General features: G+C 51.6%; 1 protein-coding gene across 2 annotated transcripts in view; it reads left to right on the forward strand.

The window, feature by feature from the left end:
- Igsf21 (immunoglobin superfamily member 21) overlaps positions 1-18,845 on the forward strand; it is a 225,524-nt gene that overhangs the window by 127,989 nt on the left and 78,690 nt on the right. For both annotated transcript variants that reach the window (XM_032895319.1, XM_032895328.1), the window contains exon 3: positions 16,133-16,254. In XM_032895319.1, coding sequence (XP_032751210.1) covers positions 16,133-16,254 — 122 coding nt within the window. The remainder of the gene's footprint in view (positions 1-16,132; positions 16,255-18,845) is intronic.

An 18,845-nucleotide genomic window follows, 5' to 3' on the forward strand; every position in this document is an offset into this window, starting at 1 on the left:
CTTCCTGCCAATCGCATCATTCTCCTGCTGAGACGGCACCTCTGCCACAGTGAGGGTCACCTGCCAGTGCAGGCCTTTCCCAGCCTCCACCTCGCAGGCTGAAGAAGCCTGGAGGAAAGCGAGTCTGAATCTTGGGCATCAGATTCCAAAGAAGCCAAAGCGTGAGAGTGATGAGTCCTTGGGGTCCAGACAGGACCTGAGGATAGGCTCCTCTGCTCGTCTCATAAAGTCAGAGGTAGAGGGTGAGCCTTCGTGGGCTCCCATGCAGTACCTGTTAGTGCGTACAGAAGCAGTGCTCCATCTCTGAGACCCTGACAGCGATGAAGCATTGACTTTACTCAATGGAACCCGTTGCTGCAGAGTGCCTTGTGGAAGGTGTGGGACTAAAGTAAACAGCTCATGACAGTTCGCCCGGGCTTTTTCCAGTTTCAGCTCAGAAGGCTCCTGGGTGAATGACCAGTTTGCTGTGTTTTGCTCTCTCTCTCTCCTCTCTCTCTCTCTCTCTCTCTCTCTCTCTCTCTCTCTCTCTCTCTCTCTCTCTCTCTGTGTGTGTGTGTGTGTGTGTGTGATGCATATGAGCATGCTTGTGTCATGGAGTGCTTGCAGAAGTCACAGGACAACTCTTGGGAGTCACTTCTCTCCTTCCTGGATTCAGAATTAAGCTCAGGCTGTCAGACTTGTGCAGTGAGCACCTTCACTCCCTGTGCTATGGCTTCGCCCTCCCCCTTACATGGTAAGACTTGACCACTCAGCAAGCCCCAGGGATCCACTTATCCCCACAGTGCTGTGACTGCTAGCTCACACCACCATGGTTAGCTTTTACCGGGGTGCTAGTGATTTGCACCCTGCTCTTCATGTTTACATGGTAAGCACTTTCCACCATCCAACCGCCTTCCCACTTCTGCCTTCCCCACACACCCAGAGTGGCCCCATGACCATCGTATCACTATAGTGGCTGCCCCATCAGCCACAGCCTTTGGTCCAAGCCTTCAGCTACAAGGCCTTAGTTGAAGCTCATGGCCCCTGTGTTGTATGAAGACGCTTCTGCCCCTGAGGCTGTAGACAGGTTCCCAGGTCACCAGTGTCCCTGAAAGGTTCAGAAAGTGGCTGGGGTGACAGAAGGCATTTGGAGAGGGGATGGGGGCTCTAAGACTTTTCCTAGAAAGATGTGGACAGATGTCTTTGACTCCCAAGCAGGATACAGACCAAAGGAAAAATTCCAGTTTAGTTCACTAAGTCCAGTTTGGCAAACCAGTGAAAGGTTTTTGGCATTACTTAAAGGAGCATGTCTCCAGTGTCACCGAGGAACCCATTCCCACTTGCATAGCTCCTCATCAAAGTGGCACCCCTGGGAGTGTCCTGTGTGACTTGCAAGAGTTCTTCACAAGAGCCTCCTCTCTGTAGCAGTTGCTCCTGCTGAAATAATCTTAGGGAGGGGTCTTGGAATCATGTAAGTTTTGGGAACCTCCTGAGACTTGTAAGTTTCCTTGACTTCTGGGCCTTAAAAAAAAATCTGGCTAAATGCCAGGCTGGGCCATAGGCAAGATGTCCCATGGGACCATTGTGAAAGGTGTGGCTCTCTGGCTACATCTTCCTACCACATGACCATCACCTTAATATGTTTACCTAGAAATAATTAGATCCTTTTTATGAATGCTGTAGTGAATGGATACACAGAGCCCTGCCTGTGGTCACCTCTCCAGAGGTCACTCTTGCTGCCCATGTCCTGACAACATTCCTGTCCTATACCTGTGTGACTGGGCCAGCTCTTTTCTGAACGTTCTGGCATGGGGTGAGTGATCTGGAGAACACTGAACCTCAGTGAACAGAGACAGTAATACAGCCCCCTAATTCTTGTCAAGGCCTGACTGTCCTGAGGTGTGTATGGGAGGGGGAGTCTCTTCACACTCCCCTAACCCAGAGCTAGATGATAGCTGCACTTGAATCTGCAGGTCCTACCTGGCTTTTAGACATTTGCTTACGTTCCCCAGAGGACAGTGGCATGCAGGATGCGGCAACAAGTTTCCCCAGTAATGCCCAGGGGGAGCTGCTGTCTGCTCCCAGGCTGGACTGAACCCCTTGCTGGGCTTTCCTACCCCTACTCCACCCCACAGTTCCTTCTCTACTAAGAGCTAAAGTGGTTAGTCATCTAATAACACAAACCTGGCATGTGCTTTAAACCTCCCTGCGACTCCTCACGAGAGTTAAAGCTCCTTACAGCAGCCCTAAGGACCACACTGATCTGAGTCCAGGCACCATCACACCATTGCCACCATCCAGCTCAGTACAGCCTCACTACAGACAACTGGGTCCTGCTGCAGCTGCTCTGACCACCATTCTCCCTCCTGACTTCCCCACGTCCCTCTCACTGCCCAGGTTTTATTGAAAATCTGTGTTCCCTAAACCCAGTCCTCAGACATCTCCCAGCTTCTGGGACCTGACTATTTTAAGAAGTTACTTCCTATCACAGAGCGAGGTTTTCCCTCGGCCTTTGGGTCTCTAATGGCTATAGGCGTGTCTGGCTCTGTCTCCCCAGTCCCTGAGACCAGAGGTCACACAGGGATGTGACTGTGGTTCACATGTTTTGTCCTTGCCTCACCTTGGGAAGGGGACTACTGCACCCCATTCTGCAGTTGGGGAGATGCGGAGTCTGGGTCTCTCATTGGGCCACCTGGAGTGCGGTTCCAAGGCTGCATTGACTACAGGTCCGACATATTTCCCATCCTCTCTCTTAAGTCATTCCGTCCGTGCAGGTCTGGCTCTCTGGGAACAAGAAAACAAAACGTACCAGATCTATAATGAAAAGCAATTGGGATTTTTTTTCCTGGTTGTAATAATACCAAGTGTTTGTTCAAAGCCAGGTAAAGATTTTTTTTTTTAATATACCGAGAGATCTTTATTGGACAGCCTCCTTCCCTCCAGACTATTCCATTCTTTCCGGTCTCAATGGAAGAACATGCCCCCTGCTGAGCAGAGGGACAGAGGGAATTCTGTGTGTTCCTCACAAAGACCCAAGCTGGGAGCCATCTCCCTTGTGGCCTGTAGGACAAGGCTCACCCTCTGGGCTCTGGTAGGGAATCCATCATTGATCAATTTTTGTAGATTGTGAGGCAAGTTTCTCAATGTCTCTGGTAGATGTCCACAGGGACCCTCCTCAAAGATAATTTAGTCTGGGCTGGGAAGATGGCTCAGTTGGTAAAGTGAAGACCTGTGTTTGAATTGCTAGAACCCAAGTAACAATCTGTGTGTCTATGAGTGTGTGTGTCTATGAGTGTGTGTGTGTGTGTGTGCCCGTGCATGTGTGTGCATATGTGTGTGTGCACGTTCACGTGCATGCATATCTGTGCATGTATATACGTGTGTGTATCTATGTGTAAGCATGTATGTGTGTGTGCATGCGGGTGTGTGTGCACATGTGTGTGCACGTGTGTGTGTGCCCGTGCATGTGTGTGCATATGTGTGTGTGCACGTTCACGTGCATGCATATCTGTGCATGTATATACGTGTGTGTATCTATGTGTAAGCATGTATGTGTGTGTGCATGCGGGTGTGTGTGCACATGTGTGTGCACGTGTGTGTGTGTGCCCGTGCATGTGTGTGCATATGTGTGTGTGCATGTTCACGTGCATGCATATCTGTGCATGTATATACATGTATCTATGTGTAAGCATGTATGTGTGTGTGTGTGTGTGTGTGTGTTGGTGCATCCCTGTGACCTCAGAGACACAAGATGGAGGATGGTGGCAGGCAGCTCCCTGGAAGCTTGCTGGTCAGCCAAACTTGCCTACTTCTCAGGAAGTTCCAGGCCAGCAGAGACCCTGCCTCAAGAAACAAGACAGACAGGCGGGCCTGCGGAATGATCCCCCCAAGGTTTACCTCTGCTCTCACATGCACCCACACATATGTAGGTACACACACACCATGAAAGGGGCCCTTGAGGATTTTGCATTTCATTGTATGCAAATGTCACCTAAAAAGGGGGGCTGGTTAGTTGACCACGAACTTCATCTTGTGGCATCTAGGCAGGAGATTTAGAAGCCAGGCTAACCGACATATGTGATTTACTAGGCAATGTACCCAGTGAGTGAGGCAGGGGGATGCCCGGAGAGACAGAGACCAGACTGATCCACAGAGTTTAGTACAGAGGCCAGGTGCCGGGCACACTGGGGCTGGGTTTTAAATTCCTACGCTTTTCTGGATGTTCAGATGGACTAAGAAGCAGAGAGCAGTGACCAAAACACAAAGTCACAGAACCTCACCCAGGGCTCTGTGCCTCAGATCCCCGTCTGTGTGGTGTGGAGTGCACATCTGTCCCAGGGCTGTTCCCAGGACTGACTGCAGAGGGCTCTAGGACCTCAGTCCCTACCTCCTCGCCTAAGATTTGGCCCCTTCCTCAGCCACCCACTCTGATGTGTCATGCCCACCCACCCAGATTAAGTGAGGACACAGCCCCTCTCCTACCCAATAGAAGAACAGAGACCTCACAGCCACGCCCCTTGCCTCTAAAACAGTCTCTGACAAAGAGTAGAAACACAGGATATTCCTTTAAAAAAAGATTTACTTATTTATTTATTCATTCATTCATTCATTCCACAGAAGTACACAGTAGCTGTCGCCAGACACACCAGAAGAGGGTTTTTGATCCCATTACAGTTGGTTGTGAGCCACCAAGTGGTTGCTGGGATTTGAACTCAGGACCTCTAGGAAGAGCAGTCAGTGCTCTTAACCCCTGCTGAGCCATCTCTCCAGCCAAAGGACATTCTTACTGAACGAGAAATAAGTGGCTACAACCTGCAAGGTCCAGCGTGGCCCCTCACTGTAGACATTTGCCACCCAAAGACTGCTACTGCTCAAACATCGCTACGGCGGGTAGGACAAGAACTCAGAGGCCAGCCATCCCCGTTCCATTGAACAAATGAGGAAACTGAGGCCCAGCGGTGGGACATAAATTTCCCAGCATGCCCTGCACGAACAGAGATGGGGACCAGGTCCTCCTGAAGGGGGTCCCTTCAGGTCTCTTTCCTCCCTAGCAGGCTGCTGAGCTTGTGTCAGAGGACCCATCTCCAGAAGCAGCCAGCAGATGGACAGTCGGACGGACTCCGCTTGGCTGAGCTGTCTACGATGCTGTGTTAATTACACAGGGCGAGAGATGCCAGCCAACACTGTCTGCAGTGTAGCTGGCCTGGTAGAGCAGGTGCATAGGCTGGCGTGGGCTGCTGATAGCCACAGCCACCGATCTGCTGGCGGCCAGACATGCCCTAACTGTTTGCAGCACCACGGAGCACAGGGGCCCAGCTACATTCTCACAACAAGGCCTCTCCCCGGGGACTGGCGCCCTTCCTGATGGTAGCAGTTGCAGCGATCGTCCTGAGCCTGGCAGCTGTCCCGCAGTGACAGTGCCCACACAGGTGTGCTCTCAGGCAGGGTGGACAGGGCTCTGGGGACAGAGCCTCATGCTCGCGTACACAGATCCTGGACTAGATAGGACCCAACCAGGTGCTGTGCCCTGCATCTACCCAGACTGCTCCTGAGATCTGAAGACCTCATTAGCAACTCTGAAGAAGACCCAGAAAATGATCTCTTCTGTGTCCATCTGTCCGAGATTCACTGTGTATGCGGAAGTTAGGGGACTAATTGCTGTCCCTGGAGGCTAAGACCCTCCTTAATGCTTTTGGTGGCTCCCCACCTCCACTGCAGTGGGATAAACAATACCGACCTGTGCCACATCCCACAGCTGACAATGGAACTTCCCGCTCTACCCAAGGGCTGTCACTACTGGGCACTCAGAATCCAGAGCGACTGCCAGTGCTCCCTCGGGGTGCTCCTCCCACCGCTGACTTACAACCGAGAAAAACAAGGCAGGGAGATGTGGGATCTAGAGGTGCTCGCCCACCTCAGAAGGCAAATGCTGCTCCACTCAGCTCTGCAGGGTGAATCAGGGCCTCCCCCGCCATGGCTGCTGCAGCTTAGGCCCTCGTACCACATCCTGGGAGTCGTGCTGCTTTCCAGCTGACCCCATGAGACTGCCCATGCAGCCTGCTGATTGATTGTGCTGTGCTCTGAAGTCCAAGAGCCTGGCCTAAGTCCTGAGGTGCCACTCTTGTCTCTCGCTTCCTGCTTGCTAGCCTTGCAGTAGGGAGGAAGGTGCAGAGGAAGGGGAGGAGGGTGCACAGGAAGCGATGTGGGACCCTTGTGTATCTAGCGGAGCAAAGGAGCTCAGGGAGCCTTGCTTAGGTGCGGGAGGTGTAAGGACAGATGCCGGCCTGGTGCTCCTGAACACCTGTGGAAACAGACTGGCAGTCATCAGACATTTACACACCCTGCCCTAGTTGCTACGTACCTTCAGTTCCTGCTCCTTGAGTCACAGAATAAGGAGGGGGCATAATGGCTGGGTTGCCACTGGGTGAGGGCACGTTCACCATGTGCCTCAAACAGATACGCATATAGCCCATACCCCGTTAAAAGTGTAATCACACACACACACACACACAGATACACAGACACACACACACAGATACACAGACACACACACACAGATACACAGATACACACAGACACACACATACACACATACACAGATACACAGACACACACACAGATACACACAGACACACACATACACACATACACAGATACACAGACACACACACACAGATACACACAGACACACACACACACACACACACACACACACATACACACAGACACACACACACAGATACACAGACACACACACACAGATACACACACACAGACACACATACACACACACACACACACACACACACACACACACACACACACAGACACACACACACAGACACACACACACACACACACACACACACACACACAGATACACACAGACACACACACACACAGATACACAGACACACACACACACACACACACACATACACACACACACAGATACACACACACACACACACACACACACACACACACAGACACACACACACACACACACACACACACACAGATACACACAGACACACACACACACACACACACACACACACACACACACTCCACTGGCAGCTCAGTACATCTGAGCCCCACAGACACATCCCACTCCCCCCAGAATGCAGGCTCTCACACTGGTGCACACGCCCCCCCACACACACATAAGCTGCCTCTCACACACACCCCCATTAGGACAGGCATCCCACTGTCTGCTCACCTGCCCATGTGGCAGGCTCAGGACCCACAAGGAAGCTGGCAGCCACTCTGCTCTCCTCTGCCGTTTTCAGTGCCACCCCCCTAGTCCTGTCCCTGAGTGCCTGTCTGCCATCGCACCATAACCAGATGAGACAAGGCAATTTATGATACCAGCTGTCTCTGTCAACACCGGATCTCCCACACACGCCAGGGAAGCCAATCACCCCAGCCCAGCCTTGCCAGGAGTGGGAGCTCACGGAGGCGGCACAGCAGGGTAGACTCGGTTCTCAGGGAGGTGGGTGGCCTTGACTTAAGAGTCCCCCCCCCCACTTCTCCCCCTTGGCTCTCACACATCCTCCATCCTCCCTGCATCTGTGGCTACAGCTCCCTACGAGCGTAGAGACCTGGTGGGCAGGAGCTTTAGAGGAAGAATGGTCCAGGGTCGCCATGGCAATAGGGCCACCAGGAACTATGTCCTCCCAAACCAAGAGGACCAAAAGTGGCTTCAATTCACATCCCTTCCCAAGTATCTTTGCTTATGTTTCCCTCTCCTAAAACACCTGCCCCTTTCTTGGGCCTGGTCCTGGCCCTGACCCTGGCCCTGACCCCAGGCCCCTCCCTGGGGCCTTCCTATAGAATCTTCAGAGTCAGACTCAATGGTTCAAAAGTCCACTTCACCTGTGCCAGGCAGGCAGCCTGGGCAAGTTACATTCCTTCTCTGGCTGCAATTTTATTTCCATGGAGTTTGAGTGAGTACTTGCCCCGTGCTTGACTTTATTATAGAATTTGCATGCACAGCTCCCAGCTACACCCCACCGACTCTCGCTCCACCTCCAGTATACACAGGGAGGCAAGGACTCCTTGCTGCCACCCTGCTGGAAGGATCAGGAAATGCAGAGCTGGCTAGATGGGAAGCCAGTTCCTCACTGTCCACATCTGCTTAGCTATAGTCGTCTCAGCACAAACCCAGCCTCACAGGAACGATGCTAATCTTAGGCACACAAGGAACTCAGGCGGGGCCCGACTCACCTGAGCTATCCTTCGATGAAGCTCGGTTCACATGATGTCATCTTGGATCCCTGCTCAGCTCTCTTGGTTCAAGCACCAAAGATAGTAGGTAGCTAAGGGCAGGACCCCTGCAGAGCCCGTACCTTCCTTTCCTGAGCTATTGGCTTATTTAACAAATGTACCTCGAGGGCCTACTCTGTGCTTGTCCCATGCCAGGCACGCAGAGTTGAGTGACACGGGGAAGGGAGCGCTGAATGACAGTTGTGTGGTGGAAGTTTCTAGAATTGCTTTTCATTGACTTCCACAGCGCTGTCTAGGTCAGAATTGAAATTCTAGGCCTGTGGTAGCCATTTCCCTTCATGCTTTACAAGTTTCTGCCTATTTCTGACAGTGCTTAGGACAGAGTCTCATACAGCCCTAGCTTACCCCCAACTCACGTTGAAGACGAGCTTGGACTTCCCATCCCCCTGCCTCTACCACTCGAGTCCTGGGGTTACAGGTGTCCCGCCTGGGTTCTATGCTCACCTGTTGGCTCCTCTACCCACTGAGGCTCAGAGCCGCCCCATGCTATGGTTGGTTCTGAGTTCCGTCGCTTGCATGGTCTGATGCGTGTTCTTTTCATCCTCCGAAGGGCCGGAAGGTCAGCCTCACTCCTTCTCATTCTGCCAGGGACTGAGTGGCCTTGCTAGGGACTTGAACCTGCGCCTGGCTGGTGTAAGCTCCCAGGGGCTAGCCATCCCTCCACATCTAATCAGTTCATTAAAGTCCGCCTTGCAAACACTCCCCTGCGCCGCCCAGGACACAGAGACCTCAGCTGCTCCATTTCCAGGAGAGCAAATTCCTTCCCCGCTGGAGAGGAGTGGAGTAATGTAGGCAGGCAATTTAAACAGCTCCACAAACCCGCAGTTTCCACTCTCCGCCACTATTACACTTCCTGGCCGCAGCGGGATTGGCCCGTAAGTGGGATATCAAGTTTATTACAGCTATTTCCAACCTGTAATTGGTTTTGCGGAACACAAAGAGAAAGGTTGGGGGGGGAGGTGATCCCCTCTTTTTTTCTTCTTCATTCTTTTTTTCCTTTTACGGATGGTGGCATCTAGGGGTATTGGTGAGAAGGCTAGCGTTGAAGACTTATTTGTTTTTTCAAATTAAAACGTGGCTGGCTGACCAGTGGGACGCCTGCTGATAGCTGGACCGGACCCATTGGCCATGATTCTATGAGTCCACTTGTAAATCCACCTGCCTGGCCATAGCCAGTGCTGCTGGGAGTTGGGGAGAGGACTGGTATTGAGGGCATAGTGGAGGGATGTGACAAGTTGTGGTTGGCTAGGACTGGCTTTCTAGATCCACTCCACTGGGCCATGCAGTAGACAGGGTATTCAGAGGCTACCAGGCCTCATTTTCCTCGTGGGACATTTAGGGAAACTGAGGCCTAGATTAGGAACAGTACAGAGACAACGTGTAGATAATAACTCAAGAAACTCATAGCAAACAGGTTGACATGGTAAGACATGAAGTTTTTTTTTTAACAAAAAAAAGCACTTACTGTGTGCTTGTTGCCCAAAGCACCTACTGTGTGCTGGCTACCCAACATAGCCACACAACAATGTGGCTCCATAGAAGCTGATTGCCACTAACATATATTGACCATACTTGCATCTGAGTCTATGCTTGCAAGCAATGTTGAGCACACAGTAAGAGTTCAACAAATGCTGGTCCTCTACCCAGGATGTTACTCTCTGTAATATCAGTAACCCATGTGTCAGGGCTAATCTTTACCATCAGTGAAACTGGATTTAGATAGAATCATCATGGAAAATCCATCGTCTGTGCATGTCTGCAGAAGATTTTCCTAGATGAGGCTGAGGTGAGAAGCCGCACCCTGAAAGTGGGCAGCGCCATTTCAGGGCCTGGGGGCCCGTGGTGAATAAGAAGCGAGCTGAGCCCCAGAGTCCATCTCTCTCTGCCTCCCGCGTGCGGTTGCAATGTGATCGGCCACCTCGAGCTCCTGCCTCCCTCTGTGCATCCCCGCCATGGCAGAAAATAAATCCTTCCTTCCTAGTGTAGCTTCTTGTGTATGTTACCACAGCATCCAGAAAAGCAACTGAGTCCAAAAACATTTGATGGGCGAACAATCCTTGGGGAAGGAAGACGCCATCCACCATGGTCCTCGGGTGGGGTTCAGCAACTTGTCTTGCGACTGTCTGCTATCTGTCCGCCCACAGCTCCCCTGAACTATGGCACCATGGAGTGTCTCAGAGCCCCTCTCCAGGTTCTTCTCAGAGCACCGTCGACGGCCTGGCTGCAGAGAGTCGGGTCTGTGCCCTGCATCCTCGTCTGAGTCTGCTCCCCAACCACTGGCCTTCTGGTGCCTTTTCCAGGCTGTACCATACTTATTTCCAGGAGGTCAGGCTTTCACAGGGGCCTTGCACTCTCTAGCACCCGCCAAGAGGATGGAGAAGACCGAGCCCCCCTACAAGCCACTCCCCCTAGGTCTTTATAAGAATGAAATTAGAAGTTGAGGAGGCCCCACCCAAGGCTTTTGGCCGAAAGGGAGATCTGAGAGGTGAACCCGCTGTTCAAAAGCCCAGAGCTGATGATGCTGTCATATATATGTGACAGAGTAGGGAGGGGCTCAGGCTCCCTTCGCACTTAGACAGGAAGAACCAGCTTGTGTCTGAGCTGTCCCCACAGACCCAGCTGTGGCAATCAGTCTGTCACTGGGACAAAATGCCCGAGGAAACTTCAGTTTCAGGGAAGGAAGGGTTCATTTAGCTGATGGTTGTGGTGGGGAGGGCATAATGACAGAGCGAAGTCCCTCATCTCGTGGCAATCAGGGAGAGGGAAGGAGAGGAGAGGGAGGGGGAGGGGAAAGAGCCAGAGCCCTGCGTATAGGCTGGTACCACCCACATGTTGGATGGCCCTTCCCCTTAGTTAATCCTCTGGGAACTTCTGACTAGGACCCTCACAGACAGACAGACAGACAGACACACACACACACACACACACACACACACAGCCTTCAGATGCTTCTCTTACAGTACAGCTGAACCTACACACCCTCTTCAAGATTTTCCTGGTCACCTTCCCTCCCAAGGGACTGTCTGCACCTCCAGGAGCATCATGGGTAGCTCTTGGGCACATGCCTGTCACTACAGACTTTGCTTTCTCCGCTCATGTCTCCCAGATGGCCGTGGACTGAGCTTCTCCCTCACCAGATCCTAAATGGGACACGTAGGGCTGTGGGTGTGCCACAGTCCCCTCTTGCCTGAGGACTGAAACGCCCCCACTCCGTCATTCACCAACCCTTGCCCACCATTATGGTCCAGCCTCATCTCAGGACCTCTGACCAATGGGAGCATCCTAGTGTCCCTGGGCAGTGTCCAAATATCTGGTCCCTTTCCTCCAGCAAATGGTCAAGATAAAAAATGACCAGTTTGTACGCTACCCCAGAGGGAAAGCTGCGACTAAGACTCAGGAGTGACGGCACAGGCCTGAATGCCATAGGCTCAGTAGGCAGAGGCATGACTCACACGAGCTGCAGGCCACGCTGGGCTGCCCATAGTGAGTTTCACTACCACTAGAGACCGTCTCAGAAAAAGGAAAAAAAATGTAAATAAAAATCAGAGAAACGCAGGTTTGTCGTTGAGGCTCTCCCGCGCCTTGGCCTGCAGCAGGCATTTACGGTTCAGGTAATTTTTCCTTGCTTTATCTGGGGTGTAGGGGTGTGTGGACGTGTGGGGGCCAGTGTATTTTCCCAGTCATAAAACCCTCAGTCCTGGCGAATAAATTTGAGGAGACAGTTTTACTGACAGATTTTTTCCCCCTCCGTTGTGTAATAAAAAAAAAAAAAATGGAGTGAAAAATGAGATTGGGGCATTGAGGGCTTCGAGCTTTAGAGGGAGATAAAAAGCTGTACCTGGGGGCTGGGGAGATGGCTCAGTGGTTAAGAGCACTGACTGCTCTTCCAGAGGTCCTGAGTTCAATTCCCAGCACCCACCTGGTGGCCCAAAACCATCTGTAATGGGATTCAATGCCCTCTTCTGGTGTGTCTGAAGACAGTGTACTCACATAAAATAAGTAAATAAATCTTTTTTTTTAAAGCTATACCTGGAGGCAAACAAGCCTGGAGCCAGGGTGGGGGTGGGGGTAGGCTGGAGTGCCTACTGCCAATCTCCTGCTCCAGCGGTCATTCAAGATGAGGCCAGAGGGCGGTTAGGCAACCTCGCCAGCCTGGCAGGATACACAGGGAGTGCCAGGCTCCGGTGTAGGGCCTAAGTTGTAAAGTGGGGTGGGGGTGAGGGTGAGAGGTGTGTGTTGAGGGCACAGAACATGCATGAGAGATGGGAAGTTTCCCAACCTTGACATGTATATGGGTGTACACATGTACCTGTGTATAGGTTATGCAAGTACATGTTTATGTGTACATGCAAGTTCATGTATGTGTGCAGGTACATGCACTTGTATACAGGTGCATTTGTTTATGTACCTGTTCACCTATGCAGGTGTGTGTGGTGTGTGTGTATGTGTGTGTGTGTGTGTGTGTGTGTGTGTGTGTACATGTGGAGGCCAACTTTGTATCATTCCTCAAGTACCATCCATCTTCATTTTTAAACTGGCATTCCCTCCTTAGGCTAAACTCATTGACCAGAGAGGCACCTCCATCCCCCTGTCTCAGCCTCCTCACTGATGGAATTACAAACACCCAGCTTGTTTCTATGCTCTAGGAATTAAGCTGCCTCCTCGTCCCCATTTCAGTGAACAACGCTGTGTGGAGGAATGCTCAGGGGGCGGGGCTTCTCATCAAAAGGGATAGTTACAGTCCGGGACCCTCATGGTGACAACCTCATATGTTCAGAATATGCCATGTCCCCCGGTAGAGAAGCAGGTCAGAATTGTCTCCCCAGGACTGGAAAGGTAGCTTAGCAGTTAAGATCACTCGCTATCCTTGCAGAGGACCTGGATTTTGTTCCCAGCGCCCACGTGTCAGCTCACAACCATCTATAACTCCAGTTCTAGGGGATCTAGTGACCTCTTCTGGCCTCCATGTGCATGTGCATGATACACAGACATTCAGACCGGCGAAACGCTCACTCATAAAGTAATAAAATGTATAAACGAAATTGTCTCTCAGTTGAGGGTTCTGGTGTACCTAAGGGACCAAAGCATCCTTGAAGGGTTGGGAAGAGGGGAGCAGGGCTGTGATTGTTCTGATTTGTAATTGACCTAGCCGCTCAGCCCCTCCCTCCCCTTGCATCACGTGCCCTCAGCCCCTCCCACCCCTAGACCCCGCCCATGTCCCCTGCGGAGCACCACTGGGTTAAGACATTAGTCTCAGTTAACCCTGTGGGTGTCCCACTTCCTGAGCAAATGCTGATTCTCACAGAGGTCTCCTTATTCTTGGTTACTCCTAGTCTATGGGGCAGGTAACAGATGCGGCCAGTACACGACACACAGTTGGTGCCTGGTAGAAACTGACCGGGTTACACCAAACCTGTTTACTAAACCACCCAGATGTAGTCTAAGTCAGCCTGGGCGCAGAAAAGCTCAGAGAGGCCAGTCCTCCCAGTCCGGGGACAGATGCCTGGGGAAGCCACTCTCAACATCTCCCCATCCCCTGACCACCTCCCTGGTAGCACCCCCTCTCCAGCTTCCACCCGAGGAGCCGCAGGGAGTTAATTCCACTTCTCCAGGCCCAGGCATGAGGCCGCCCGTCGCAGGCTGTTAGCGCGGAGCCCAGCTGAGCGGCGAGAGGCTGCAAGCTCTCGGTCTATAATAGAGTTGCTGAGACAAGCGGAAAACTGCAGCCGAGTAAACAGATAAATAATTGAAACAGTGACAACACATACCTTGCTGCTTTGTGGAGTAACGCTTTCATTAGCGGGAGGCAGTGGAGACCAGGCGTGCGCATCGGGCGGCCACCGCTGGGGAGCCCCCGACACTTGGGTCTGGCTTTTCAACAGATGCGAACAGCAGGACCCTGTGGCAGCCTGTGCCCCAAAACTGATTTTTGCTGCTACTTTCTGAGGCCCCCTCCCTCCCCAGCAGCCTCCACGCACTTGGATAGAGACCTTGTAGCCTCCTTCTGTTTCAAGGGTGGCTACAGAAAAACAAAAGCCCGTGTTCCGTGCTGACAGACCCTCTCTGCCCAACCCACTGGACTCGCTTCCGGAAGATCAGGGAAGTTTTTAAGCAGAACCCAATTCTGACCCTGGCTGGCTGGTGCCTGTGGGGGAAGGGCGTTGCTTTGTCCTCGGGTCCTCCCTCTTGCTCCGGGCACTCCGAACGGAGTCCCTTTCACACAGGCAGCTGAGCTGATCGCTCCTGCTTCTGGCCTTGGCTCTCTCTCAGGACCTCTCTGCCTGCACAGCCATTCGCTGCTGGGCGGACTCCTACATTTCCTGCAGAAGCAGCTTAAATATTGCCCTTGTGGGAGCTCCCTGCCCTCAGAAAGTGGGCTTCCCTCTCCTCTGGGTTCCCAGGCCATTCTGGGCCTAACCTGTCAGGGTTTCTTGGACCTGTGAGATGGCTCAGCCAGCAAAAGGGCTTGTTGCTGAAGCCTGGAGACCCAGAGGGAAGGAAGGAAGTGGCTCTACAAAGCTGTCCTCTGACCTCCAGTCATCCCTCGCACTTCATGTGCACATATGCAACAACAACAACAACAACAATTTATTATTATTATTATTATTATTATTATTATTATATTATACTAAAAAGCAGAAATGGTTGCATATAGCTTAGTTGTCTTTCCCTGAGTTATTTGCACACTGTTGACCCTCTACTCTCCCCCTCTTTACTAGCTAGCCTGCTCCCTCTCCTTCCTTCTCCCACTGACTCCCCCAACCTCCCAGCACCGAACCCAAGGCTTTGCGCTTGCTAGGCAAACGCTCTACCACTGAGCTAAATCCCCAACCCCTCGCCACTGACTTCTAAGGCTCTGGGACCAGGCCCTGATTCCATGGCTCACTCTACATAGCCCATTCTGGTCCTGTCCACAGTTCCCCGGGCCCTGCTGAGCCGTGTCTGCAAGGCAGTGATGTCATGGTGCATCTCCTGGCGCATGGAAAGACCCAGTGGGGAGAGCCTGCTAGCTCTGTCCCCTAGTATCTGCAGGGGCTCAGAGGGCCTTTCCTCCCAGTGTTTGCAGAATTGGAAATCCAGTGTTTCCCTGCTCAGAAGCGAATGCTCTGCTGGCTAGCACTGGTGGGAGGGAGCCAGGCTCACTCACAGTCTTGAGCATAGGAAAGCATTGACTCAGGACTCTACATCCAGGGCTTCACAGTGTACAGGCTTTGACAAGGGGAGGCAGGAGAGGGAGTTGGGGATTAGCTCAGTGGTAGAGCGCTTGCCTAGGGAAGCACAAGGCCCTGGGTTCGGTCCCCAGCCAAAAAAATAAGAAAAAAAAAAAAAAAAAGGAGAGAGAGGAGCAAGGCAGGAAGGCTCAGTAGTGGATGATCTTTCCTCAATGACGTAATAATGAACTTGGCCTTCTGGGGCCAGAGGCTGCCATTCATACTATTTGTGTGTGTGTGTGTGTGTGTGTGTGTGTGTGTGTGTGTCACAGTGTCTGTGGAGGTAGATCAGAGGACAACTTGCATGAGTCTGTTCTCTTCTTCGACCTTGTATGACACAGAAATCAAATTCAAATTGTCAGGCTTTGGTTGCCAGCTCCTTCACCTGCTGAGTCATCTTGACACCCTATGGTTCTCTTTCAAATTCCTAAGCTGTCCTGTGCCCAGGGAGGCCTTGCAGAGGTTAGCAGCCAGGCAGCCTCCTGGATGCAAAGGAGGGGCAGGCCTGCAGCATCAGAGGCATTTACAGCATCTTCAGCAGAAGAGGGTAGGGAGGGAAGGACCAGGGCGGGGACAGGCCAAGGCAACTCCTGAGGACAGCGGTGGCCAGGGCAGGCTGGGCACTCATCTGTGGCTCCTCTGCTCTTTGGCAGGTGACAGATGGCGGCACCATCAAGCAGAAGATCTTCACCTTCGATGCCATGTTCTCCACCAACTACTCCCACATGGAGAATTACCGCAAGAGGGAGGATCTTGTGTACCAGTCCACTGTGAGGTGAGGCCACCCAAGCCAGCGGCAGGGCATGTGAGCAGGAAGGGGAAGGGGCAGGGCCTAGGGTGTGCTTTTCCAGCCCCTAGATACTCTTAAACAGTGGTTCCCAAGTGTGGGTCATGACCCTTCCACGGGGTTCACACATCAGATTATCCTGCATAGCAGACATTTATGTCACAATTAGTAACAGTAGCAGAATTACAGTGATGAAGTAGCAACAAAGTAATTTTATGGTTGGGGGTCACCACAGCATAAGGAACTGTGCTAAAAGGCTGCAGCATTAGGAAGGTTGAGAACCACTGCTCTGAGGGGATACTCCATGAGCTGGGGGCTCTGTGCTGAAGTGCAGCCAAGTCCTGGAGGAAAGAGGCAGGGAGAGGCGAGGCCACAGCTTCTCCTATAATTCTGCACAGTAGGCTTCACAAATCCCATTTGCAGGTGAGGAGCTCAGGTCCAGAGAGAGACAGAGCTGTTCCTAAAAGTCACTCAGCCTAGAATGACAGACCTGAGAGGTGAACCAGCTCTGGCCAGCCTGGAAACAGGTTTTATTGTCTCCCCAGATCTCTAAGGTCACCAAGGTCCCGAGTGCAGCATCACCTGGGCTCTCAGGTCAGCATGGAGCAGGGCGAGCAAAGGCTGCAGAATCAAGATAATTCAGCCTCATGCCAGGGCCCCACACACTCTCCACATGTGGGTGTCCACAGGCCTACACATTCCCCAAAGACCTCTGTTGTATTTTATTCCTCTGACCCTTTATACATGTTAGTCTCTCCTCCCAGAGGGCCTTTCCTGCCTTGTGTCCCTGGTAAGCTCCTCTTCAGCCTTCAGAACCCCACTCAGGCAGGACTGGCATGTCAGCAGAATAGATCTCCCTGGGCTGAATGGCAGAGTCTCTCACGCTCCTCACCCTCCTCCAGCAAGGGCATCTTCTGACCTCTGTGAAGTAGCTTCTTAGTGATGTCAGATATGAACACACACATACATGTATACACACACCACATATAACATACATACAAACATGCATACACACATACACACATACACCACACACAACACCCATACACACATACATACACACATATATAATATATACACCCATATACAATATATTCACACATACACACAACACATATACACATATACACATGTAGACGCATATAGACACACATATACACATACACATACACATATATATACACATATACAATATATTCACACATACACACAACACATATACACATATACACATATAGACACATATAGACGCACATATACACATACACATATACACATGCACACAACACATATGCACACATACAAGACACATACATATACACATATACACAACATATAAGACACACATATACGCATATATACACATACACCACACACATATACACATTCACCACATATACCACACACATATACACATACCATATATACACATACATCATACGCATATATACACATACACCACACACATATACACGTTCACCACATATACCACACACATATACACATACCATATATACACATACATCATACGCATATATACACATACACCACACACATATACACGTTCACCACATATACCACACACATATACACATACCATATATACACATACATCATACACATATATACACATACCACACACACACACATACCACGCACACACACACCACACATACACCACGCACACACAGTCTTTCATACTGTGTGGTAGACTCTTTGCCTGACGCTCTCAGAAGGCAGTGCTACAACAGAACCTATATTGGGAACAACAGGAGACACAGCCCGTGTGACACCTTGCATGGTTCCACTTGGGTTGGTGGAGCAGCTGGGGTATTCCAGTGAGTTCCTGATGACGTGTGACCTTTAGATGCTGAGCCCTGTGGTGGACAAGGCTCCACTCCTTAACTGGGACTTTCACCTACCCCTACCTCTGTGCTCAGCTCCCATTGTCCACCAAGGCCTGGTCACAAGTCAAGGCATGACCGAATTTGCAGAAAGAATAGACTAGAAGGTCCTGGAGATGCTCCTTTGTGGTTGAGAGTATTGGTTTACACGAGAATAAAATCTCAGAATGGGACAGGAGAGTTTTTGTCTTTTAAACTGTGTCGCTGGTTCTGCAGTGGGTTCTGGCTGTGACCTCCTACCCTCGGAGTGAGGGCCAGAAGATGGCCGTGAGCCTCTCTCCAGGCTCCTCCTCCCAGCCACTGAGCTGGTCTCAGCTGTTTCCCTGAGCACCTGAGACAATGGAGGTGCCCAGGGCTCGCAGGAGGCAGGCAGGCGCCTCTCTGCTCCTCCCCCTCTTCTGAAAGGGAATGGGAGCCGAGGATAAATCAGTTGCCATCAAGATGAGAGTGGAGATAAAAAGCATTTTGGAGAGGGAAATAAGCAATGCCCTGGGAGCCGCAGAGAGTGCGTAGGCAGGGGACTTCCTGGCGTATAGCCAGGTTTCCTGAAACCCAATCTCCACCGGTAACCCAGCACCCAGCAGCGACGAATGCCCTTCGTTTGCAGTCTGCAGAGACCTCCCCAGCTTTGATTCCTCAGACCAGAAAGAACCCCGCCCCCACCCCCACTTTGAG

The sequence above is a fragment of the Rattus rattus genome, chromosome 1 (genome assembly GCF_011064425.1).
Source record: "Rattus rattus isolate New Zealand chromosome 1, Rrattus_CSIRO_v1, whole genome shotgun sequence".
Lineage (NCBI taxonomy): Eukaryota > Metazoa > Chordata > Mammalia > Rodentia > Muridae > Rattus > Rattus rattus.